Source organism: Halichoerus grypus, chromosome 5 (genome assembly GCF_964656455.1).
Source record: "Halichoerus grypus chromosome 5, mHalGry1.hap1.1, whole genome shotgun sequence".
Taxonomy (NCBI): Eukaryota; Metazoa; Chordata; class Mammalia; order Carnivora; family Phocidae; genus Halichoerus; species Halichoerus grypus.
This window is the reverse complement of record NC_135716.1, coordinates 11,704,686-11,731,218: the sequence shown is the minus strand read 5'-3', so window position 1 is coordinate 11,731,218 and position 26,533 is coordinate 11,704,686. Positions and strand designations below refer to the sequence as shown.

At 38.3% G+C, this 26,533-nt stretch overlaps 1 protein-coding gene across 13 annotated transcripts in view; it reads right to left on the bottom strand.

The window, feature by feature from the left end:
* Positions 1-26,533, bottom strand: part of CYRIB (CYFIP related Rac1 interactor B) — a 144,416-nt gene that overhangs the window by 1,118 nt on the left and 116,765 nt on the right. For 12 of the 13 annotated variants that reach the window (XM_078072004.1, XM_036084513.2, XM_036084514.2 and 9 more), the window contains 8 exons: positions 23,683-23,804; positions 19,122-19,227; positions 13,566-13,702; positions 12,101-12,178; positions 9,851-9,967; positions 8,860-8,939; positions 7,442-7,568; positions 5,454-5,524 (listed from right to left, as the gene is read on the bottom strand). In XM_078072004.1, the coding sequence (XP_077928130.1) occupies positions 5,454-5,524; positions 7,442-7,568; positions 8,860-8,939; positions 9,851-9,967; positions 12,101-12,178; positions 13,566-13,702; positions 19,122-19,227; positions 23,683-23,804 (838 nt within the window). The remainder of the gene's footprint in view (positions 1-5,453; positions 5,525-7,441; positions 7,569-8,859; positions 8,940-9,850; positions 9,968-12,100; positions 12,179-13,565; positions 13,703-19,121; positions 19,228-23,682; positions 23,805-26,533) is intronic. The other variant, XM_078072008.1, reaches the window with a different exon arrangement.

Here is a 26,533-nt window from a genome sequence, read left to right as displayed (position 1 = left end):
CCATTTTTATAATTTTAAATTTATGGCGAAAGAAATCAAAAGAATAATATTTCATGTTAACATGGAAATTATATGAAATGCAAATTTCAGTGTTTTTATAAAAAGTTTTAATGGAAGACCGCCATACTGATTTACTTCAGTATTGCCTATGGTTACCTTCTTGCTACAGTAGCCAAGTAGATGTGACAGAAACCATGTGGCCCCAAACCCTAAAATGTCTGTTTACCCTCTAGCCCTTTACAGAGAAATATGCTGAGCTCCGTTCTAGTCCCAAACCGTCACATCCCAAAATGTCTCAATACTCTTAAGTGCCTTGTTTCCAGCTAGATGTGTTTTGCTATAGGCATGTAAACACAAGAATCATAAAGAGTGATCACTGGTTTATGAGAAGATTCACCAGAGGAGCCCTTTAATAGCCCAAAGTCAGTGAGTAAGCCTACGTGTCCGACTCTGTTCCAGGAGCTTACAACCTGGCAGGGCAGACAGATGGTAATATGCTCATACCAGGGGCAAAGGAGGAAAATACCAAGTGGGGCCTTACAGACAGGTTATTCCAAGTGCAGTGAAAGCAGTGGAGGATATTAGGTGGGATTTCATTTAGGTTCTGGAAGGACTGCTCTGGCTGCTGAGGAAGAAGTGTAGGGAGCAGAGGAACAGCACAGGGACCAAGCAGGGCACTGTTCCAGGGGCCTCAGGGAGGGATGACCAAGGCCTGGACCAGATGAGAAGCAACGGATACAGATGGACAGTTCAGACAGAACTTAATGCTGTATCAGTTAATTTGGCTTATAAGAATTTCACATATAATCTTTAAGGAATATATCATTTTAAGCAAGTACACACAGATGGTCTTTGTGTCTTCAAGAAATTTAAACCCAATTCTTGTTAGTTTCATTTCAAATCAATTTAAAAATTGAAGAAAGCACCTGAATGCAAAGCCTTGGAGAGGTAAGGACACAAACATGTACTTATTAAGTACCTGATAAATTCTCAACAGTTTTACTTGTAAGTCACTTCCAAATTGTTCACATATTACTAAAGAGACACCAGAGCACCTGGCATGTGATAGGTGCTCAATTAATTGGTACTTGTGGAAGGAAGACAAGAAAATAAGCAGCCAGGCTGGAAAAACAATCCATAAAGGAATATTTACATTAAGTGGCAGGTGATGTAGCCAACACTAAAGCCTTGTTTTCTTTTCCAAGTGCAGATAAAGTATATTTAGCTGCACACAATCCTACTGATGTCAGGAAATAAAAGTGTTTAACATCCTTCTCTTCATTTCTGTTTTTTCCCTTTTCCTTTATGCGCCTGAACAGGGGACAGGGCCACACAAGTGGCACACCAACATTTCTACACAGACTTAAGTTTTAAGTACCACTGCTCAGCAATGTTCTGGGACATTCCAGGAGTTCTGAGTGCTTTCCTCTCTACCAGACACAAGTTCTTGCTGCTTCTGCGGGAGGTGATCATGCACTTCCAGCAGTTCTCAGATCCTTGCCCTGAACGGTGCTGACTGGGAGGCAGGCCTGTCACATCACCACATTCTTCTCAAGAAATGGCCAGGAATTAGGGCACCTGGATGGTTCAGTTGGTTAAGCGTCCAACTCTTGATTTCAGCTCAGGTCATGATCCTGGGGCTGTGAGATCGAGCCCTGTGTCGGACTCCGTGCTGGGCGTGGAGCCTGCTCGGAATTCTCCCTCTCCAAACAAACAAACAAAAACAAAACAAAACAAGAAAGGAAGGAAGGAAGGAAGGAAAGAAGGAAGGAAGGAAGGAGGGAGGGAGGGAGGGAGGGAGGGAGGCAGGAAAGAAAGAAAGAAAGAAAGGGCAGAAAGGGCAGGAACACCTAACATGTATGAAAATAATATATGGACACGTATGGCATTATTTCACTTTGTGCATAACACCAAAGTTCCTCTGAGTGCTATGACTTTTCTACCGAAGAAAATCAACCATTATTTACCTTTACTCTGAAATTTAATAAAGAACGCAGTTATCTAGCACTGAATCTTAACTCCCAGCTCTAGGTTGCTCTCTCATGGTCAAGGCACTTGGTTCCATTTTTCCAACCTGTAAAATTTAGGCATGACTTGCTGCTTTTCTGTAATCACATACTATAAGTTGGAGGCACTATATATAATAGCTACGGAGAAGCATTCAAAATAAACAGCATATATATGTGTACGCAATTAAAATTGAAAATTTTTTTAGTTATTGGGGTGCCTGGGTGGCTCAGTCGGTTAAGCGTCTGCCTTTGGCTCAGGTCATGATCCCAGAGCCCTGGGATCGAGCCCCGCATCAGGCTCCCTGCTCAGCGGGAAGCCTGCTTCTCCCTCTTCCTCTGCCTGCCGCTCCCCCTGCCTGTGCGTGCAGTCTCTCTCTCTGTCAAACAAATAAAATCTTAAAAAAAAAAAAAATAAAATTTTTAATTATTAACTGTCGGTTCTGAGGCAAATGATGGAGTGAGCATCTCTAGTAAAGCAGCTACTCAGAAAGTAATTCCACAAAAGTATCTCCCATTCTGTAGAGGTGTAAGTAACAACAATTGCACAGCGCTTTTGGGATTATGAAATGCTTTTTAAATAGTATCTCCTTTGCTCTTAGAGTGAAGAACATTAAGGGCTACAGTGATTTAGTTTGAGCACTGTTTCTCAAAGTGCCAGCATTACATCAGCTAGGGTGTTTGCTTATAAAATGAGGTGCCCGAGCCCCACCCCAGACCTGAGAGAGAGACTCTCTGGGGGATGGTGACCTGGGGATCTGCATTTTCACCTCCTTCCTAGTTATTCCAAAGCACTCCAGAGTTCAGTCATGTAGGAAACCTAAGGCTCAATGATATAGCATCAAGCATATGGGATTTTAAGAATGAAATCCTGAATGTGAAAACAGATGCCGACATTTATTAGCTATACGATCTGTGAGTCTCTCAAACATCCCCAGCACCTCATATCCATCACCTACCTCACAGAGCTGTGGTGTGGATTAAATAAAGTCATATATATGAAACTGTTTATGAACGTACAGTGATATAAAAATGTTACTAATTGTAACCACTACCATAAAGTATCAAGTGTACCAATGAACCTTACAAAACTTCCTAGGTGAAAAAGAACCTGACACATAACACGTAAAAACAGTTCAAGAGTTATCTCTGCAACAAAACCTTCATTTTCTACTTTCCATTAGATACGTGAAACAAAAACTGAAAACTGACAGGTGGCTCTTGCCTCAATGGTGCTTTACTTCCCCTTTCCCTCAAACAGACTGTTGCACGCGAGACTTCAATCCCACCTCTCAGCCCCGCTGCCCGCTGCTGCTCTAATTCTAGAATAGAATAGAAGAGGCCCAATTACCTTTAAATTCTGAAAAACAAAAGCAAACTCTGAGTTTTTAATGTGTGGAGCACTGTCCCTTCAAGGTAAAGAAATATAACACCAGGCCCAGGGCGCCTGGGTGGCTCAGTCAGTTAAATGACTGCCTTCGGCTCAGGTCATGATCTCAGGGTCCTGGGATAGAGCCCCACATCGGGGTCCCTGCTCAGTGGGGAGCCTGCTTCTCTCTCTCCCTCTGCCGTGCCCCCCCTGCTTGTGCTCTAAGTATAAAAATCTTTTTATAAAATTTAAAAAACATAAAAAATAAAAAGAAATAACACCAGGCCCTCCTAGACTTTGATTCCCTCTTCCTTTTCAAAGCAGGTTTCCTGTCACTGGCTGGCTTCGCAGTGTCTCACCAGTAAGAAAGAAGGGTCCTGGGAGAAAATCCAGGCTGACTGGGACCCAGGGAGTCTTCAGAAAGGGATCAAGTGGTAAAGATTCACAATACCATGAATATGGATAAAACCAATGAGGTTTATGTTGTAAAAACCTCCAGAGTAAAAAATTCCCGAAAGTTATGGTTTCTGTAGGCTTATGGTTGAAATAGTTCGACATTATGAGGCTTTTTATTGTTATATTATGGTTCTGAATCTTTCTTATATTTGTTTAGAACTGACCTCCTTTACTCATGTAGTCACTGCTTACAGAATACTTTTCATAATCCTAATAAAATCATTTGATGGTTCCATTCAACTGAAATGATACAGCATAGAATTCTGCTTTATGATGCACCAAGTGTGACTAAGCATTCAAGAGGAATAACAACCTGTTTTGCTCATTAAACGTGAGAAATTTAATACTGAATTGGCAATCATTTTTGTGTATCATGTGAACTACAGTGCACTACAGTGAAAAGCAAAGATGGCCCGTGACCTCAAGAAGTCTCCATACAAATATTACTGTGCCCGCGTAATTTTGTGTTTAAACACAAAATAATCGAGCAATGAGCAAATTATCTTTTATGTTAGGGAAGTTATACTATAAATTAAATCTCTGTGAGTCCAAGATGTTATAGTACACTGAAATTTGCATTTAAAAATATTCCAGCAGGAGCACCTGGGTGGCTCAGTCATTAGGCATCTGCCTTCAGTTCAGGTCATGATCCCAGGGTCCTGGGATCGGGCCCCGCATCGGGCTCCCTGCTCCGTGGGACCCCTGCTTCTCCCTCTCCCACTCCCCCTGCTTGTGTTCCCTCTCTCGCTGTGTCTCTGTCAAATAAATAAATAAAATCTTAAAAATAAATAAATAAATAAATAAAATATTCCAGCCTTCAAGAGGCGCTGGCTGCTCAGTCAGCAGAACATGCGAATCTTGATCTCGGGGTCGTGAGTTCAAGCCCCGTGCTGTGCCTAGAGCTTACTTAAAAAAAATAAAAAGAAGCCTGTCTTTAAAAAAAAAAAATCCCAGCATTCTTAGGAGCTACAGTAACATCAAGTAGGTCTAAGCTGAGAAAAGAGAGCAAATAACTGATTTTCATTATAAGAAATACTGTAAGAAATACACAAAAGTAATAAAGATATCTGTGAAACAAGAAATGTAATCACACTGTATTAAGGGAAAAGAGCTAGTTTTCGTAGAAGTGTTTTTATGGTATTATATTTGTAAAAAGATAAGTATCACAGAACTGTGACTATCTACAAGTGTAAAGAAAAAGCTTTGCAAGACTATATATCAAAATGTTAATAGTGGTTTATTTCAAAAATAGTGAGATCATGTGATTTCCTTATTTTGCTTTAAATTTTCCTGTGTTTGCTGAATTTTATTTACTGTGAGCATGTTGTACATTCATTAAAAAAATTAAAAAGTAAACATCCCAAGACAATAAAAAAATGAAAGCCAAGATCTTTGGCAAAGAAATAAAGCTGCTATTTTCATGTGACTGCACCCCCCTGACACGCATGCTCTCTTTATTGTAAAAATACTGTAACCAGTATTTGAAAGCAAGATTGCCAGTAAGCAAAATGAGATCTTCCCATTTCTAATATGCAATATGTATTTTCTTTGTACTATTCACATTTTGAAGCATTTTCTTACAGATATTTTTTCTATACATATGCACATGTACATATACACACCTGAGAGCATTTAGAAGACCTTCTACACTATTTGGAGGTTGGTCCTTAAGAACTTTGATACAACCTTTCATCTAAGGAGAAAAGGAAACAGAAAAGGTAAAAATGTTTGTTTTCCTATATAACATTCATTATCTCAAAACAGTAGTACTTAAATTAGCACAACTATGGAACTCATGAGAAATTACATTCTCAAAATGTCAAAATCATTTTTCTTAAAAGAGGGAAAAAAATCTACCCAAATGTTATTTTCAGTTTCTCTGTGAAACAAAACTTTTTAAGAACCGATTCGGTCAAACAAAAGCACCACGCACACGAATGAGAAAACGAAGGGTTGGCTAAGGGACGACTTCCCGGAACAGGTGCGGAGCAGCTTTTGAGAAGACGGAATGGACACGCTGCCAAGGAACAGAGGAGCCTTTCCAGGTAGACAAACACCTTGACAAAAATAATAAAGCTCATCACACGCGGAGGACAGAATTTTGCAAGGCTGAAATGACTAGCGTAGGGGCGTTTACAGAGGGCCTCACAAGCCAAGGAACACTCAGTTGTAACTAATGGGGTAGGGACTTGTTACAGGCTATAAAAAGGGAACAACTTAGCAAAGGTGGTATGTAAGGATGATGAGCCTGACGATTGTGAAAATGTAGAGTGTAGTAGAAACAGCACAGGCTTGGAGCGCCTGGGTGGCTCAGTCAGTTGAGTGTCCTCCTCTTGATTTTGGTTCAGGTCATGGTCTCGGGATCCTGGAATCAAGCCCTGCATTGGGCTCTGTGCTCAGTGTGGAGTCTGCTTGGGATTCTCTCTCCCTCTACCCAATCCCCTTCTAGAGCGCACGCTCTCTCTAAATAAATAAAATCAAAAGAAAGAAAGAAAAAAAAGTAGAAAAGAAAAGGCGAGCACAGGCTTTGGAAGCCATGGAGATGTAGGTTCAAAATCCCGCTCCACAATTCACTAGAGATTATACTATGTAATTTCCCTAAATTTTAGATTCTCTATTAGTACAGAGGAAATAACATCTACATCTTAGGAGTATTTTCAGAGGTAAGTGGGAAACAAGCATAAAATTCCTGAGACACAGTAATCAATAAATGTTAACTCATTTATCTTCACAGAGGATGGACATGAATAAAAAAAGGTAGGGAGGCTGGTTAGCAATCAGTAATCTAGACACGAAATGCTGAGAGCCTGAGCTAGCTATGAAAAGGAAACTGGAAGACAATTCTCACCAAATACTGGTTATAATTCTGATGAACAGGGTCAGGAAAGAAATTACAAAACAGAGAAACCAGGAACCTGCTTTATTCCTAATATGAACTTCTATAGAGACAAGCAAAGTGGGAACCCAGACTAGAGCCACAAATTATTATGATTACGAAGGAGAAAATCTGTATTATATAGTCTTTTTTCACTAGGAGCACCTCTACTGACTTTCTATATACATCTGGAAATAAATCTTTTGTTTGAAATGGCCTTTGGTCAAAGAACGAAAGGAAATTTCTTATGTCTAATCATTTATTTATATTGCCAAATATGCAGGACTGCTGAGGAGCAAGAGGGACAAGGAGGCATGCTAGAAGACTGAGGCTGTCCTCCGGTCATTCTACTCCACCGTGTATGGCTGTAAAAAACCCAACACAAGACAAAAGGCAACAGAAGCCCACCATTATCAGAAACTATAAAACTGAGGTCTGTGACAGAGTGCAACCTGCAGCTCTTTTAAATAAACGCCTACGAGGGGCGCCTGGGTGGCTCAGTCGGTTAAGCAGCTGCCTTCAGCTCAGGTCATGATCCCAGGGTGCTGGGATCGAGCCCCACGTCGGGTTCCCTGCTCAGCGGGGAGCCTGCTTCTCCCTCTGCCTGCCGCTCTGCCTACTTCTGCTCTCTCTGTCAAAATAATAATAATAATAAAAAAAAACTTAAAAAAAATAAACGCCTATGAGTTCCACTTATGGAAATGGTTTGGAATTAAATAAAGCAATATAACTTACATCAATCTTTGAAGTTTTGGCAAATGCTCCCACTGGATGTACGTGGTCATAGAGTATTATGACACCCACCATTACCCTCAAGCAGAATGACACCGTCTCTTCATTTGTAAATCTGCTTCTGTATTCCCTGGAGGGTAGAAAAGATATGGATGGATGAGGCACATCACTACTTAATGAGCTGATTCAACATTCAGTTGATGCTGAAGGATGTATCCTGTTGATCTCTAAAAGGAATGCTAACATTATGCCCCCCCTTTCTCCGTGGTGAGATTCCCAGAGAACTGACGTGGGTGCAGCAGTTATTACGTACGTATTCTGATCTCTATATGCACCCTCCTTGGCGTATCACCCCTTCTGTTTGGCAGGGATGAGGCAAATTTAGAGAAATCAAGTAACCCCCAAAGTAATGGTTTCAGGATAGGTGCTTTGTAAAGGTTGTTCCCACCAATATGATGAAAAAAGCCACTAGCTTAACAGAGCAATATGCTTGCTATTTAGAAGCTAACTTAATCTAAGCACTCACATTATTATATTACTGGATTCTAATTCTACTAAAATTCACTCATATTCTTCTCTCATTTGGGAAAAAGGGAAATAGAACTTTCATCTATATATAAGGCAGCATGGCATAGCAGAAAGCATCCAGAACCAGGATAGGGCATCCAGGACATGTGTGGTTGACTGGCCACTGGGCATTAAAGTCCCTTCACTTCCCAGGACCTCACTCCCCTAAATGACAACGATAATGAATAGTTGCCCTCCTACTTCGTAAGGTTTTCCAATAAGATGATGTGTAAATACTGCTTTGGAAAATGAAAAGCTCCACAAAAACAAAAGTTATCTAATAAAACCATGTTATTTAGGAATCCAGGAGAGATTCTTTCTGCCTGCTGATAAGAAATCCAGCCAGACAATACTGTGGTATATATGATAAATGGCTTGAAAGTGAAGGGAAACCCAGCAGAGAATTCAGATTAGTGTTGGAAAAACTAACTAACTAAGTAAATAAATGAATGAATAAAGACTGAACTAATACTGAGAGAAAGGGATAAGTAGAAGAGTAACTCTCGTCCTCTAGCAAAAAGGCAAGGTTCTTACTGGAAAGGAGAGAGAATGCTGATGAGAAGCTTAACCAAAACAGCAAAGCTCTTCCCTATCTCCATAAAAGCACCACAAAATTCCCCATTCTGAAGAGTCTAATAAGGGAGTCTGACTGGCCTTAGGGACCTGAAAACCCACTGTACTTTCTACTTAACCAGAAGTTACATTAAGCTCCAAATTATTTTAATATTGTTCATATATGTAACATTGGATACTTCAGATATACTTATTTTCTGCCTTCCAAATAAGACCTGTTCATATCTAGACAACTGTTTCAAGAGGATTGTTAAAGTGAAAAAGAATCAGCTAATACTCACGGTGTTTCGAGCATGACTCTGCATACGCTAGCCATGGTGCTTAGACAATCTGTGGTATTTTCTATTGGTAAATTTTTATTCTGTAAAAGTGTATGGAGGAAAAAAAGTGAAAGTAATAGTTATTACTTAAGTATAATTTAAAACTTAACAATGTGAAAACTGACAACTTTAAATGTTGGTTCCTACTCCTAATTTTGTAAAAAAATGGACTAGATTCTAGATACTGTTCTAAGCTCTAGGGATATGGCTATGAGCAAGAGAAGCAAGACCCTGCTCTCCTGAGAGTCATTTACATTGTAGCTGAGTAGAAACAACCATTACATGCAGACAGGGCCTCACAGGCCATGAGGTAGGGGGATTTTATCCTAAGGAGACTGGAAAGTCACTGGAAACATTTTAAACAGAGAAAGAAGGGCATGTGGTTTTTAAAAAGAAGATTACTTGGCTGCTCTTTGGAGAAAGGACTATAGCGGGGGCAAGAGCAGAAGTAGTAAGACCAGTAGGAACACGAATGCCATAATCCAGGTATGAGGTGAGAGGGCAGTGGGCCGATCTGGAGAGGTAGAGCAAGAGAGGAACTAAGTTTTCAGATTCAGGGTCTATTGTGGAGGGAGAGTCAATAATACTGTCTCACAGAGGAGATATAAGAAGTTAGATAAAGAAAGGAATTCAGGATGATAACCCCTAAAAGTTACTTGCCTTTACAGTGGTATTATTAAGACAGAAAAGACTGGAGAAAGGGCAGGGTTGGGAGAAAACACCCAAGACTTTGGTTCGGCCACGATACCACTGAGGTGTTGACTATACATCCAAAGGGAAGCGGCCGACAGGCAGGCAGATGTGTGCATGTGGGCCTTGGGGAAGGGACAGGACGCAGCGCGCATGCGCTCAGAGATGGCAACGTCACAGGGCCTGCGGAGGTCACCATGGCTGTAGACAGGAAGAAGAATAACACGAAGAGTAACCAGCTATCTAGGCAACACTTACTCACCTCTGATACAAATTTTGTCGTGGCATCACTTAAGGTTTTCAGCATTGGGGTTGCCTCAGCATAAAACAAAGACATTCGATTTGCCAATTCATTATTTACTTCATTTTCTCCTTCTGCCTATGTGGAAAATAAGAGCATGAGATATCAGTTCATAAACTGTTAAATATGATAACATTTATAAAAGAAGGGCCTAGGCAGAGTGCCTGCTTCGCTAATGCTTGTTAAATTACTCTATTAAATACTCTTAAATTATATTTTAGACCCTTATGTACATATAATACTTAAATATTCTTTAAAAACAGGTTAAAAATGATATTAAGCTATTTTTCAGAAAGATTAACCTCTTTTAAGATACGGTAAATAATATTAAGCAATTGAGTAAAACCTGAATGGGCTGCCTACTGTAACAAGGGATTGCTCTAAATGCTATGGAAGACAGGAAGATGACGAGGACGCTGCCTCAGCCTCCGTTTCAGGAACACACAGGTACCCACAACATGCTAAGAGGCGATGACCAAAAAACGAGGTGAGAGGAAGACTACACTAGATTGGAAGAAACTAAAATGGACTCTGAAGACTTAGCCTTTGCAGGTGATAATGGGCAGGTACGCATGGCATTCCAACCAGTCAGGGGAGAAGAGCATGTTTTCAAGTGGCCTAGAGTGTAATCCAGTGTGTTCAGTGTAACAAGGGGCAACGGCCGGCGGACAGCAAGGTTGGGAAGGAAGGCTGGGGTCAGACTGCAGAGTGTCTTAGCTGCTAGCTTAAGTTCTTATTTTTCTTCTGCATGTGACAGGGGGCCCCTGAGCATGTTAGAAGAAAGGAACAACAATTAAGAATTTTCTAAAGCAAACCGACTGATGGTGTCAGGCAGAGTGTGCCAAAAGGGAAAGAGACCATAGGTCAAAAAATGAGTTCTCCTACAGAATGCCTGCCAAAGAGAGTGAGAATGAGGCTCTCAACTGGAATAGAAGAACTGAGATGAAAAGGGGGGTGAGGAAGAGATGTGAAAGGTATTTCACTTGACAACAGTTGGATGTACCTGTGATTACTGAGGGTGAAAGGGCAAAGGGGATTTTACGGTCTTTGGCCTTGAGTGGTAGCAGGATGGCTATACTGGAGGACTGACTGGGTGTTACATGTTTTGATTTGATTTGATTTGATTTGATTTGATTTGATTTTACATGGTGGGTATGAAAAAGACAAATGATAAGGTCAATCTCACAACAGGAACTGGTCTATGCAAAACCAAAGTAATGTAAAATAACAGATGCTTCATGGAAGAGAAATCCTTTTCCTACCAAGGCCTGTCTTACAACAGCCACTTTAGGAAATACTGATTCAATGAAAAAAGAAAAAAAAAAGACCAGTTGCTCCTTTGGCATTTTCTTTAACCTCTTATGCTACTTACCACTCCTTACACATTTATGTAGTCTTTATTAAACTATCTAGTTGAGGCTATAAGGCTGATCCTAGAAATTTCCCCATTCTTCACACCAATTAGCACAATGTAGGTCCTCAAAATCCCTGAAGAAAAAGAGAATATTTTCTTTCTATTTAAGGTTTTACTTATGGTATTTGACTCCCTGGAGGTAGAAAAGGGTAAAGACAAGGAGAAATCAAGGGAAACCAAGCCTAAGTAAACCAGAAGAGCGATTTTGTAGCCAAGGAACAGGCACAGGAGTGCTCACGGCCCATGACCTTGCTCTCCCCTCTTGCCAACATTAGTATCCTTTCATTCCAGGTCAACTTCTCTCCAGGATTCTTCCATTCTAAGACTATGGGGTCAAAAAACTCACAACCACAAATTCACAAAGTTTTTGTGCAATTTAAATGAGAATACACATGGGGCACCTGACCAGCCTGGTCAGGAGAGCGTGCGACTCTTGATGTCAGGGTTGTGAAGTCGAGCCCCATGTGGGGTGTACAAATTACTTAAAAATAAAATCTTTTAAAAAAATTAAAAAAATAAAAACAAGAATACACACAGAAATTTTGTAAGTATCAATGTTGTATGGACAGATAGCAATTTTACTGAAGGAAGGAGTCATGGGGACTAAAGGGACCCAGTGGAAGGGCAGGCCAGCATTGCGTGTGGTCTGCAGCATCCGCCCTTTCTTCTCACAGCTACAGCCCGCAGTGGGGTACCAACTTTACCATCAGCTTTAACTTCACTTGAATGGATGAGCACATGAACAAGCAAATTAACGGCTATCATTACTATACCCCTGATTCAAAGCTTTAACTTACTGGAACGTTATTAATCCTCATACGACTCAACGTTCTTCTGTAATAGCTGAAATCATTCTGTATGGCGGGATTTGTCATCTAAAGAAGACATTATAAAAGAAAAATGTATTATGCACACTAAATGATAGTGTAAAAATTAAGTGAAAAATCTCCTAAATACAGTTTTAACTAGTTAAGTGACACCCCCTAATTTGTAATACCAATTTAAGAACTAAAACTGGCATCACCCAAGATAGCTTTTGTACCTAAATCACATAACATTGTACTTAGTCCTTCTGAACATAGTAGATGAACCACGTAGACTGTTTCATAGAACTAAAACTGGCATCACCCAAGATAGCTTTTTGTACCTAAATCACATAACATTGTACTTAGTCCTTCTGAACACAGTAGATGAACCACGTAGACTGTTTCATAGTCATGATCTGTATACTTCCCTTCTTCTTTTCAATAATTTTAGGTTAATATATTAAAAGGTTGTTTCCCAAAAACTAGTATTACCAAATAAACAAAAACAAGAAGAAATATGTAGGGACTTGTTTTGAATTATTACAATAAAAATATGTGTATATGGTCAACAGGGCAATCTTCAGACTAAAATTTATATACAAATCCTTTCTGCTCAAAGTATTAATAAAAGAGAATAATTTCTGGGCGCCTGGGTGACTCGGTTGGTTAAGCAACTGCCTTCGGCTCAGGTCATGATCCTGGAGTCCCAGGATCGAGTCCCGCATTGGGCTCCCTGCTCAGTGGGGAGTCCGCTTCTCCCTCTGACCTTCTCCACTCTCATGCTCTCTCTCTCTTGCATTCTCTCTCTCAAATAAATAAAAATCTTAAAAAAAGAGAGAGAGAGAATAGTTTCCTATTATGCAATCATAAAAGGCTGTAATTAGGAATCCACCTCTTCCATTTATCAGATAAGGTCCCCAAGGTCTTGGAAAGTTGAAGGACCTGTCTCACACCTGGTTACTGTGACAGAGCCTCAAGTGGATCAGGTCTCCTCACATGAAAGTTACTACTTGTTTCTTTACACTCAGTCCTTCCAACAATGGGGCGGGGGGGGGGGGATGCAGGGAAATAGGAAGATAGATAGACAGATGAGGAAGAAGGAAGGCAGGCAGGCAGGAAGAAAGGAAGGAAATATCTTAATGTCTTTATATGAAGGGATGTTGAAAATTAGGGATGAGCAGAAAAGAAAAAATAATATTAGAAAAGGTCAATATTGTTCCAGAGATATTTTAAAAATGAAGCTAAACGAAAACTGAGTGTTGAGTAATTTGCTATTTGCTACACGTGTAATACATCAAAAGACCTGCCATAACTTTTAAATCTAGTTTTCCACGTTTCGCTAAGGACCAACAGATACCACGTAAACACACTGTGACAAGGTCTCCAGGGATTTCCTCCTGTGCTCACTGAAAGGCTCACAACATCCATGCACCTCAGGGCCAGCACAAAGTCCTACCTTGAGCTCATCGAATCGGAGTGTGAAATGAAGAATCTCTGCAAACTGTTTGGCAAGAGCCTGCTCTCGCTCTAGATGCTGCGTGGGAGAGTATGGGGTACTTGTCAAGGCTCCCAGAAGACCTCTTAGTGCTGCTTCTAAAGAAAGGAAGATTAAAATATTAAGCTGTAGTTCACTGATTTTTATTTAAAAATGAGCAATTTATAAATGTTATGATTTTAGTTCCCATAAAAATAAGGTCTCTTCAAAAGCCAGATTATCTAAATATAATCACTGAAACTGAATAGTGTTTAAAAGAATAAAAACCTTAAAGGGACCAATTCAGTTTTATAATTCCATAAACCCAAATTCAAAATAACGCAGAATATGAATCTGAATTAAATACTGATCATCAAACAGCAAATTTTATATTATTTTCACCATTCTACACAGTGTTGATTTTTATGAACCGGTAAGGGTTACCTACAGCTGAGTAACTTTTTCAGTGGCATCATGTCCACACAGTCAAATCTCTACATGGCTGGGAATAAATTACCAACTTCTCATACTTTGAATATGTTGCTTATTTATAAACACAAATTGCTTTCTTTCAGATACTAAAGGAAACAAAGTATTTGGTTTAATAATTAGCTTCCTGAGTGTCTTAGAGCTTGGCATCTTAGAATCACAATATAAATATTCTAATTCATTACATAAGTAAATGGTCCCTTCGAAATAAGTGCTCTCTTTGGAATGCTAGACTAATATATACTGTGTTTAAAAATGGGAATATTGATATTTCACTTCAAAAAAAAAAATCAAAGAAATCAAACTAATTCATTCACAGATTTCAGAATCAGAAAAAAAAATGCCAGATTCTATTCAAAGAAAACAGGAGCTTATGGTAGTAGATGGTGATCTGACATTAATGAAAAAATGTCAGATTATTAAGTAAATATTTATGAATAATAAATCTGTCAGATCAACAACCCTTAATTTAAAAAAATACCAGCTCGCTATTTATGAAGACCCCACTATGAACTAACAACCCTACTATGCACGTGACTTAGTCTCTTATTTAACTTTCACCATCAACTAGGACGTGAGCATTGATGGGTACACACTGAGTTTCAAAGATTTTAGACCCCCAAGAGTACAGCTAGTAAATGCCAGATGTTTCTAACTCTACAGCCCTATTCTTTCCACCTTAATACATAATAAACTGCCTCTCAAATAAAGCAACAGTCTACCTAGCTTTCTGTAACCTTATGAAACATGAATCTATGGATTACTACATAGTAGGTACTTCTTACATGTCTAATATGTGCTGGTACTGAGCTAGACACTACACAGACGTTATTTGTCACCTACACAGTAACTCCAAACGATAGTTCTTATCTTTTTTTTTTTATAGCAAGTCAGAAAATGTCTTGATTGTCTACCCTGTGCCAGGCACTGGGGTAACACAGATGAAAGCAGACATGCTCCCTATGCCCACATGGAGCATGATTATACAGAGAAGAAAGACAAATTATTAGTTGTGATGTGTGTTAAGAAGTACATGATACAATGAAAAAACATAAAAATAGAACCTCACCTAGTTGAAGGCTCAGGAAAAGACCTGAGTAAGTGACATTTGGGCTGAGGCTGAAGTGTGCACTAAGGATGAGCAAGAGTTTGCAAGCAGGGTAGTGAGCCAGATTCTGAACTGAGAAGAGCATGACATAGCAGAGGAATGGCAAGAAGACCAATACAGGTAGAAAAGAGAGCACAAGGAAGAGAGTAACCCAAGACTAGAACAATACGCATATAATTTATGTGCCATATCCAGTATTCTGATCTTGTCATCCTTAATGTCCCTGGAGAAACTACTTGAGCAGGGTAGTGATGTCATCAGATTAACACTTATAAAAACTCCATGTTATCTGCTATGTGTAGAATGGATTGCAGGAGTATGGATAGCTTACAGAAGTGCAAGAGTGGATGTGAAGGTCAATTAAGAGGAAAAACACATTTTAGCTCTTTTGAAAAATGGTTTACTCATCTCCCAAGATTCATTCCATCCGTCAGTATTAATATAAGTGGAAAGCAAAGTTTGAGAGACATGAGTACAGTAAAAACTGTTAAAACACACACACCAATACTGTTACAGGTTGCTAAAGAAAAAAAGAAATTTGCATTTCCTAAATTTTATCAAGTCTCAGGGTAAATTTAACATTCAAGGTGCTCTACCACTTTGGGAGATGGCAGCCCCCCCCCCATCCCCACCCCTCGCCCCCGCCCAAGGAGTGCAGTCCAGTCACTTGGCTGAGTTGGGATGGCCAGTAACCATGTTGGAGAACTTCTGTTCTGGCTGAAGCCCTCAAGGGCAAATCTGTGAAAAAAGGGGATCTCAAGACAATGGCACTGCTTATCTGCCTTTGGGGCACCTAGACCAGCCTCTCATCTTGGGAGCCTCTGTGGATACAAAACAGTCCTACTAGTCTATAATGCCCTGTGTCAAGAAAGAAATCAGAGACAGAAGATCCCAAAAGATGGCTCAGGTCTCTGGCTGAGTTGGAAAGAAAGGGAGGTCAAGGACGAGATGATGTAGGGATTGGTCTTCCTGATGGAGCTCCTAAAACAAAACCATGTGATTAGGATTCTTAGGAAAGGTGATAAGAAGAAATTAACAGTCTACTAAGCCCTAAATTCTAGAAGAAATTAGCTGGTAGATCACTGCACAAGGTTACAAGGAAGAGACCAACTGGGAGAAATAATAAAGACAGATTAGTCCACAAAGTAGAACAATAAGGGGAAACCAGTGGATGCCTAGTTTAAGAGGAGGCCCCTGTGGAAAGTTCCCCTTTAGAGACAAGCATTTATCAACACTGCCATCCACACCTAAATCAAAGACTCATATCGGAACTTAAATCCTCAGAAGAAAACACAAAAGATGTGGACTGTGGGTGACTTAACATAGCCAAGAAACATGACCACACTCACTGTGGGCAATCTAGCCCACTGAAAACAAGCCAACGTGATAGACAGACCTACCCATTATGACCCCAGGGGATGATCCCTATTAATAAGCCCCTGGAACAGGAAGAAGGCTGAGGAAAGACAAAGGAGTCTGTTACGGTCTGATCATACAACCTTCACTGAGGTACCTCAACGAGGAAGGCCTTGGACTGAAACAAGCAAGTACAGGATATTTCCTAGGCCAGCAACATTAACCTTGTCAACAAAGATCAGTATATCTTCCAAATTAGTCAAGTGATCCCTTCCCTGCATCTCTACAAGTTTGCAAACTGGCAAGGGATCAGGGTCCTTCTTCTGGAGTACACACCACAGAGTATCCGTGGTGCTGAGGCCAAGCACCCTCTCCTTGGGATTGCAAGATTCTGAGGGACCACACGTATCTTAACAGTTAGGTGGTTCTTTGTGGACTATTTGTAATGTTTATCCTCACCTGTAGCTCAAGTAGGAAGAAAAGAGACAAAAGGTTTAGTGGATATAAACCAGATGGCTCACCAGACTCCGAAGTCCAGATAGGGTACTGAAACTCAGAGAATTTAAGTCATATGATCAAGACCACACAACTAATACATGGTAAACATCAGATTTCAAATAGGAAGCTATGCCTCCAAAGCCTAAAATCCATTATTATTGCTTCTCCTAAATACCCAATACATATCTGATACATCAGATGTGTGTATTAATTTTTTTTAAAGATTTTATTTATTTGACAGAGAGAGGGAGAGAAAGAGAGAGAGATCACAAGCAGGGGGAGAAGCAGAGGGAGAGGGAGAAGCAGACTCTTTGCTGAGCAGGGAGCCTGACATGGGGCTCAATCCCAGGACCCTGGGATCACGACCTGAGCTGAAGGCAGATGCTTAACCAACTGAGCCACCCAGGCGACCCCAGATGTGTGTATTCATTAATTCATCCCTCACTCACTCAAGAAACAGTGAGTTCCTAGCATACGTAAACAAGGATATGTTACTGTCAACAAGGAAAACTGGAAACATTACTAACCAGGTTACAGGCGAAGAGATGAGAAGTAAACTGTCCTATATTAAATTTGTACTTTGCTCATAACTTTACAGAAGTCCCTAGAGTAATCAAAGTTCCAGGCTCCCACATGACGGTATGAAAAATGATCGCTTCTTGCTATTACCTATGTTATAATACCACTCTGCTGAAATGGAACACACACCACTAGCCTGATTTAATTGATAGTTAAAACAGAAGAAAACATGTAAGCGTGACTGGTTTGGCCTATTTTATAATTATTCTTTTTTATTTAAGTGGCAAATGCTAAGAGACCAAGATGAGTCTGAGTAGGCCTGAGCACCATCTAAAGCAATGTAACTTCAAATGTGCAGCTAGGAACTAGCAGCGCATGAAGGAATCAAAATAACCACGATTAAAAGACTTCAGTTCAATGAGGTTACAAAACTACAGACTACAGAGTACTTGATCAAAAGGTCAGCAGCGTGAAAGAACTTGACTGTCCCTATTGAGAAAGTAAGCTACAATTCTTATTTCTAGTAAGAAAAGGATAATTTATCCCAACACTTCTATCTCAACAATCTGTACCTTTAACAGTCCTTCATCTAAGGAAAAACAGCAGTTCTCTTAGTTTTTAAAAAATTGAACTTCAGCTTTCAAGTAGGTTGCAGACCCAAGTGGCCCAGTAGCTAATACGAAGGTATGGAGAGCCAGATAGGAAAAACTAGGAAGTGACAGGGACCTACTGCAAACTGGAAAGCACAAGCCCTACACCAATGGACACAGAGAAGCTTTGCAGAGATCACTCCAGCCAACTGAGATGTAGACTGACCAATCAACTACCTAAGCTACTGATTTTTCCCAAGGCATCTGGAGACTTAAAAACAACAAAACACAGAACCCAAATAATTACCAATTTTTAAAACCTGGCCAACTTATGTCTTTCAAATTACTCCAACAGCTAACTGCCTAAATCTTACCTGCTCTGCCTCCTCCTCCTTCAAAATAAAGGGAATTCCAATTTTGCTGACTCACTGTATAGAAGGTATAATTCTGATCTCTGAGTAATTATTCCCATGCCAGGAAAAAAGCTAATGGTTTTGAATGCTTTTTGTTATTTAATAACTCCCTAGATAACTTTGAGCACATCATCAACTTGCTATTTTCTCATCTTGTACCATTTTAGATACATGAACTGACCATAATCAGCAATGATTTTTAAGAACACAAAAATCTGAATAACCCAAAGGCCTGACGATTAGTTCCCACATATGGGACAGGATTTGCTGTATGGCTGGAGAGAAGTTCTACCAAGTGTTTCTCATACTAGGACCCTTTAGGCTACCAAAAAAAAAAAAAAAAATTCAGACATTTCCTTGTGGAAGTTATAATTTATTGGGGAAATGGTCTAAATAAATTAAAGACCTGGGTTGATAGGGATGATAATCTTACAGTCTAACAAGATTGCTGTACCTATGTAGCATACAAATTTAGCAAGGTGAACATAAGATACTCTACATTAATTCCTTATCAATAAATGTCTTTTTCACTAGGGAAGTCATAATTACAAAACTTTCAACTTACCTAACCTCTGAGAAAATTCATAAAATGTCTTTAATTTGCCTACTAGTGGGACAACTGCACCCCAAGCCTTCTCTTGCAACTTCTCATCTGCTGGATGCTGGATTGCCTTCAAAATCCAAAGAATAAAAATAGTTAGAGTTTTAAAAATCAAAACAGTATTATTTTTACATTAAAATATAGGTTTCGGCAAACATAGGAAACCCTGGTATACTCAATAAAATATGACCAGTCTTTCAAACCATTAGGCAATCTTGTGAATATAGAGGGTCACTCCCAATGAAAGGTATTTTCTTGCTTTCATCTTTCTTTTGCTTCTCTTAATCTTTTATGGAACTTAATGCTTTTTTTTTTCAACAATCTGGTCTGTTTTCTCTAACATCTTCAAACAAGCTAAACATGCTATCTGAAAGTTGAAACTCATAACCAAGATGGGGGAGTGTATGGGGGTTCTTCTTATAAACATTATCAGGAAGTATCGACATGTTTAGATTTTCCAAAGGCACTAGTACTCTGACTCCATCCACACTAAACTGAAAAACAAGAAAGCAAAATAAAACTGAAACCAGACAGATTTAGGGAATGCTCTGAATAAATAAGATACAAATTAAACAAATGGGCTATATATTATTTATACAATGTGCCTTATAAGCTTGCCACTACATGCAAATTTTCTTGATTTTTTTATATAAAACTTTTTTTTTAAAAGATTGTATTCATTTATTTGCAAGAGAGAGACAAATAAGAGCATGAGCAGGGGGAGGGGCAGAGGGAGGACAAGCAGTCACCCCACTCAGCAGGGAGCCCAATGGCGGGGCTCGATCCCAGGACCCCAAGATCACGACCTGAGCCTAAGTCAAAAGCTCAACCAACTGAGCCACCCAGGCGCCCCAAACGATATTCAAACACAGTAGGATTCTGAAGTGAATCCCATTTAAGTGACTACCTAGAATTTTAATATTAAAGAAAATCTGACATTACATATAACAATTCTTCTTTCACATTAATACGAATACTTCAAAGGGACTGTGATACTACCCTGACAAATACGAAAAAGTTCTTTTAGTCTCAAGCCCCATCTCAGCAATGTTTTATATCAAGTGGTAAAAATCTGTTAATTATTCAGGAAATAAGCAAACAGATAAAAATTAAAATTTTCTTTTCTTTTCCTGAGAAGCATATCCAACTTTTCTTGCAAGATCTAAAAATTATTTTCCAAGTAAGAGCTCATTCTCATAGTATCAAAATGGTCTGGCAAACATTACCCACTTTCACAACTGAGTGAGTTAACTACTTCCCTGACCCTGCCCTGCCTGGATTTAGAACCGGGACACTGGCTGCTCTTTTATGACAACATGTTATGGTTCTCACTGTAATTCTGATTCCTTCTCCTTTCACATCAGTTTCACTATGTTAGGCGACATTTTTGGTACAGCACCCAGACAGCCCAACATGCAAAGGACGCTTAGTACAGGTCAGCGGTGAGACTGTCATGGAGCAGACATGGTAACTCTCAGTTTCAAAAGTGTTACAACTGGTACAGATCTATCAAAACAGTGGAGAGCTCTTATTTCCCTCACCAGTGGTTTATCCTAGAGAATAAGCTTTGTTTAATAGATTCTATACTAAATCAAATTTTATTCTATTTCAGTCATGTTTAATAAAATGCCATTTAAACAAAAATGTAAGTAATTCCACATCCTCAGCATAGGTTTTTACATTTACCTTGCTCTTGAATGATACTCTGTAAGAGAGTATTTTCTAAAATGTAATCTGGTACAGAAGTACAAACAATTTTACAGATCTCATTTTACAACTGGCCAAACTGACCTCCAAAAATGGCAACCATTTTATATTAGCATTTGTATTAAAACTACCTGTTCCTTCATAAACCAATACTGAGCTTTAACAATTTATCATATATAGTAAAACTGCTTGACAGTGATACGCATTTATTAGTAAATCTGAACATTTTTTTTCTATTGTCTGTGCTTTTTCATAGGTAGAATGGTTGTTCTACCAAGTTTAAGTCTTCCTATTGACAGTTACCATAGTTATATCTGTTCTCTGTATATTTGTATATAATCAGCTTTTATTTGTACCTTCCTTTCTTAAATTGTTTTCCTACTTTTCAGAAATATTTTCTGCTTATAGAGTTAAACCCAAACATCAATATGCATTCCTCAGTGAAAATTTCTTCAAATGCTTGAATAGTTACACACTTACCTTAATCTACAGATTTAAATGCTGTTTTAAGTCTTCTAGCTTACATATTTTTTATCTATTTTATTTACCTATTTCTCTGTCCTTAATTCCTTTACCAAAGAATTAATGAAGGTACCTTTATAGTAAGTCTCAAAGCCTGGTAAGGTGAATCTCTTACTATCTCTTGTGATTCTCCCCTTTCCTTTTAGTGTTATTTTTCTATGTAAACTTTAACTTTGTGACATTTATTTACTTTCCCGCGTGACCAACCATGGAATGCCACGAGTGCACTGAATGTGGCCACAGCACTAAACTGGGTGACCACAGGGTCCTACAGTGAACTCCAACCTTTGGTCACTGCATCTAAAGTTCCTGGTTTTACAGGAACTTTTACAAGTCCTCTTTAAAATGGCTCCTAAGTAAGGTTTCTATCATTTTACTGTCTTTTAGAAGATGACAACTACATTCAATTAAGTCAATATAAAGACTGTAGTGAGCCTTCCCACAAAGCAGAGAGAGTAACCCTTCACTTGGTTAAGTTTTTTTTAAAAAATCCTACGGGCAATAGGTAAAAGTCTGTATCTCTATAGTTTTTTCTTTAATGTTTATGGGAGACAACTGTAACCAGCTGATCAGAATTCAACTGTAAAACAAATTTTAAAGATTTTAATGATATAATACTGAACAATTAAAATAATTTGTAGCACTGATAATCAATATGAAGACACTAAAACATTTTTAGAACAAATTGTGAATTGTTGTGACCTATAGGAAAAGAATTTGTCAATTAGTTAATTAAGATCCTGCTTATGATAATCATTTAAATCTTCCATTTCCACAAATGTTTGATTTTTCAAAATACGTTTAAATGTTTAGGACTTGAATTTCACTGGAAGGGTTACATGCCTTCATTTACTGAAATCTTAAGGTTTCACTTAAGCTAATGATATTGGCAAGATTCATCTAAGCTCTTGTATTTATTTCTTCAACAGTTACTGCTTCCTAAGCACTGTTTTAGGTGCTGATGACACACAAATCAGTAAGAAACCAGGTTTACCCTCCTCCTCAAGCTGGAGGTGGTGGGGGAGTTATCAACATTAAATTTCAATAAAAGAAATGTGTGCAAAGCACTGGGGCAGCCGAGTAAGGGGGAAGTAATTACTGGGATGTGGAGGAAGGAAAAATGTACGTGTGCAAGACTTTCAAGGAACAAACAGTCCAGGCCAGTAGAGGTAAAAAATGGAATTCACCTTATCTCTAATTTCCCTAAGCTAATGATATCACCAATGGCTAATCTAAACCAGAAACCCCGGAATCATTTAACTCCCCTTCTCCCTTGTATTAAACATCCAGTCAATCACCAAAACCTGTGGCCCCTTAGTCCAAAACTAAAACATCTTGAATCATCTTCTGATGCCTACACTTAATTCTGCCTTCACTAATACTCCAAATGTCATTAGAGGAATGGAGCCGGATAAGGACCATAAAACCAACAGACTGCCCCTTGACAACCTCTGCACTGTTAGTTACGAGAAGCAGAAGGGTAGAAAAAAAAATGAAGAAGCAGGGCAATGCCCTTAAGAAATGCAGTAATGAGAAAGAGATAGGTCCAGAGGCTAGGGTGTTTCTTTGGGTGGTAGAGGACACCTGAGTATGTGTATATTCTGAGGGGAAGAAGTCAACAGAAGAAAAAACATAGAAGCTGTAACTAAGAGAAGGAATAATTAAAATAGTAAAGTTCCAGAGGAAGATGCAGAACAAAGGTAGAGACGTTAGTCTTGGTAACAAGTAGAGACACAGTTTTTTCTGAAAAATAGAAGAAGTGGAATAAGAGATAGATAGAAACCTGGATGAGTTCAGAGGCTCAGGAGAAGAAAATCGAGAAGACCACACCAAAGACTGGCTCCATGGTGTAAAGTCATCGGACAGAGTTGGGGGAATCTAGACCGCAAGGATGACAGCAGCCTTTTCCCATGAGGTATGGGAGGAATGGAAAAAATAAGACTAGCAGGACCAAAGGCCGCAGAAAGTTATGTTCTCTCCTCTTCTCCAAAAGTATAAATAAGTATAAAAAGTATAAGTAGTCCCCCGCCATGGATACTGTAAATTTCAGGTGTGAGAGCAACCAAAAAATAAATAAAATTTTCTTTAACATACATAAATTACATATTCACAGAACATTGTTTTCCTTTTACCCTTGTATCACTACAACCACTTTTAAAATAATGCAAGTGATCGTTCTTTAAATATAATACTTAATATGCAATAGAGAATTCAAAAGTATGTACAAAAGAGAGATTAAGAAGAGGAGGGACGTAGTAAATTTTAGTTTATTGGAAAATGTTTAAACGTGCTTTACCTCTCGTATTTCATGGCCAGCTCCTCTATATGATTGCAAATCCTCCAAGATACCTTCTGCATCTTTTAATACTACATTCACCTGATTATAAATTTCCTTCTCAGACTCTGTAGGCTGGGCATCTAAATAGCAGGAAAGCACAAAAAAATTTACAGTCACATGATTTTTTTAGTACATGTATAACTCCAAGCAATGAACAATCTCAATTTCTAAAGATGGCTCACATTTTATTCAATGTTAACTTTGCACTTCTTAGAAAAGATTGATAATTTTTCCATACTTCTACATTTGAATAGCTAGCCTCAAGTTTGTAAATATCACAAAGGAGCAAGGGACCATCAAACATTACTATTTATCTTAAGTTACAAACCATGACTTGGTATATTAAATGAACTTGAGAACTGTAATTCAAAATTTAAATTGGGATAGTGTTAATAATCACTTTTACTACTATAGTAATCACTACCAGTAATGACTGTAAATGCATGAATAATGATTTATTTTAATGCAACAGAAATGGAAAGCCTACTAATATATCTTGTTCATCTATAGCTTAAGACTGAAACTACTTTATTTTCCTATAAAGTTCATTTTAATGACTTGAGTTTCAATATAAAATAAAAACTATTTTAAAAGAATACTTGTTAGTTGTTTCCCTTTTCTAGGGACCACTTTAAATTCTGTGCCAATGAACTTCTCTGCTGATGAGCACAAGCTCAAAACTCCTGTGCAGAGGAGTTCAAATTATGACACCATTTCAGAACAGCTAGGCTGCTGAAAACCAGATACTTGCAGCTATGATACTGTCACTGAAGTTTTGAAATACTAAAGCAAAAACGGGCTCCCCACAAACTTGGGACTGAGTGAGAGAAAAATGAAGGGAGAATTATAGTCCTAAAAAGCACAATCAGGAACACAAACATATGAGCATTTCCACCACCTGTGGTGTTTGCCACAGAGCATATGCTAATAGATGACTAAATCTGGATTTCTCTCTCCTAAATTTGAGGTAGCAGAAACCCTGTTTTTAATAACTTGGTCATTTGTTTCTTTTTTGTTTAATACAATTTTTTTTTTGAGAAAAATGGGCAATCTGTGTGAAATGGAGTTTTTCATAAATCTTTCCAATTAGACCACAATTGATGCTACAGATAAGGCATAAAGCACTAAAAATGATAAACGTTATGATCATCATAATGTTTCAGAGAGGAACTGGGTTGGCTGAATTCCTCCACACAAATATTTTTCTTACAGGGATAGGGGAGGCAGACCAAACTGATAGTATGAATTAAGAACATTTCTGATAAATCCCTTTGTCTACCCAATCATATAAAAACTAGTACTTAGACTTTTCTGCACCCACTTTACCTTCCCACAAATATACAATATATTTATTTCTTTCCTTTGAAAATTTAAACTTAGTTCACACATGAAACTAGGAGTCCAGATGCCTAAGAACTGTAAGTTTATTTCGCACATAGGGCAAGTCATAATTCAATTCCACCTATTAAAGCTGCAAACTAGTCAAAAATATACCAGTTTTTAAAAAATCAACAGAGTACCAAATTTTAACTTCAACATACTTAAACAGTACTATGGAAACAATAGATAACATTCATGTGCAAAGCCAACTTAAGAATTTGTGTTCTTGTATCTGTTCTCTTATTTTCCAAATCTCCTTTCAGAAATCTATTTTTTTAATAAAAATACTCCAGACAAAATAATTACACAAGAGGAGCCAAATTAAAAATACTCTGTGTCCAAAGCCATAAAGGTATTACTAGAAGCAAATATTGATACTGAAGCTAAATGATTTTTTAAAAATCAGGGTTTGTCATTTAGCAGTAATAATTTCTCACATTTAGCCAGACCACATTCTCCAAACTAAAAGACACACACTAAAAAAAAGTACACCTCATAACTTTTATACTTACACCAGATGCAATAGAGAAAAGTACTTTTTTAACATGCAAAACAGCAGTTTTATACTTTTTCATATGGAATTGTGAAACTACAGACATAACATCAATAGTAGACACATATCATAGTTTTAATTCATGAAGTGGGAATTCATGACAAAGGACAATATTTTGACTTATATATCAAAAGATACTTGTGAAGTTTGAAAATACTAAACTGTATTTTTGGTGTGGTGACCTAGCTGTTAACAGAAAAATGTGACACTGAGACTTACATACAGAAGAAACATTATCAAGTAGCTTTAAGTAGACCTTGGAAGTGGTTAATAATTATTAAAAGTTTAGTAAGTACCAAGAAATTTAAAAATAAAGGAGAAGATTCCAGTTCCCCCTAAGGGTGGAAAAAATACCCAGCACCACACTGATTAAACATTTTTAGACTGTCACAGGAAAGTCACATTTATAATTTTGAAAGCTGCTGAAGACTGCTGTAGAAACGAAGACAAACAGAAAGTAGCAGACAGGTAATAAGCACTACTTTACTGAGAGCAAGTCATGCAAAGGGGTGAAATACTAGGGAGGGAGAAAAGATTATAAAATAAAGCTTTTTTTTTTCAAAAAATGGTATCATATAATACAACCAAGACTTGTCACTGTGATTTTTCATGGCAAAGAATGAAAAATTTTATTACTTGGAGAAAAAACTATCACTTAACCAGGTGACAAAAGGACATTCATTTGAATGCAAAATAAAGTAACTACTACTTAGAGCAAGAGTAGTGATTACTCATCAAGATTAGTTTTAATAGCTGTTCAAGGGAAATTAAGGCATGTTTCAGTTGCTCTTATTATTTGAAGGTAAAATTAAATAATTGTAATTTATACTGGTTTTCTATTAAAGAGTCACTGAAAATAATTGCTAAATTTCAATC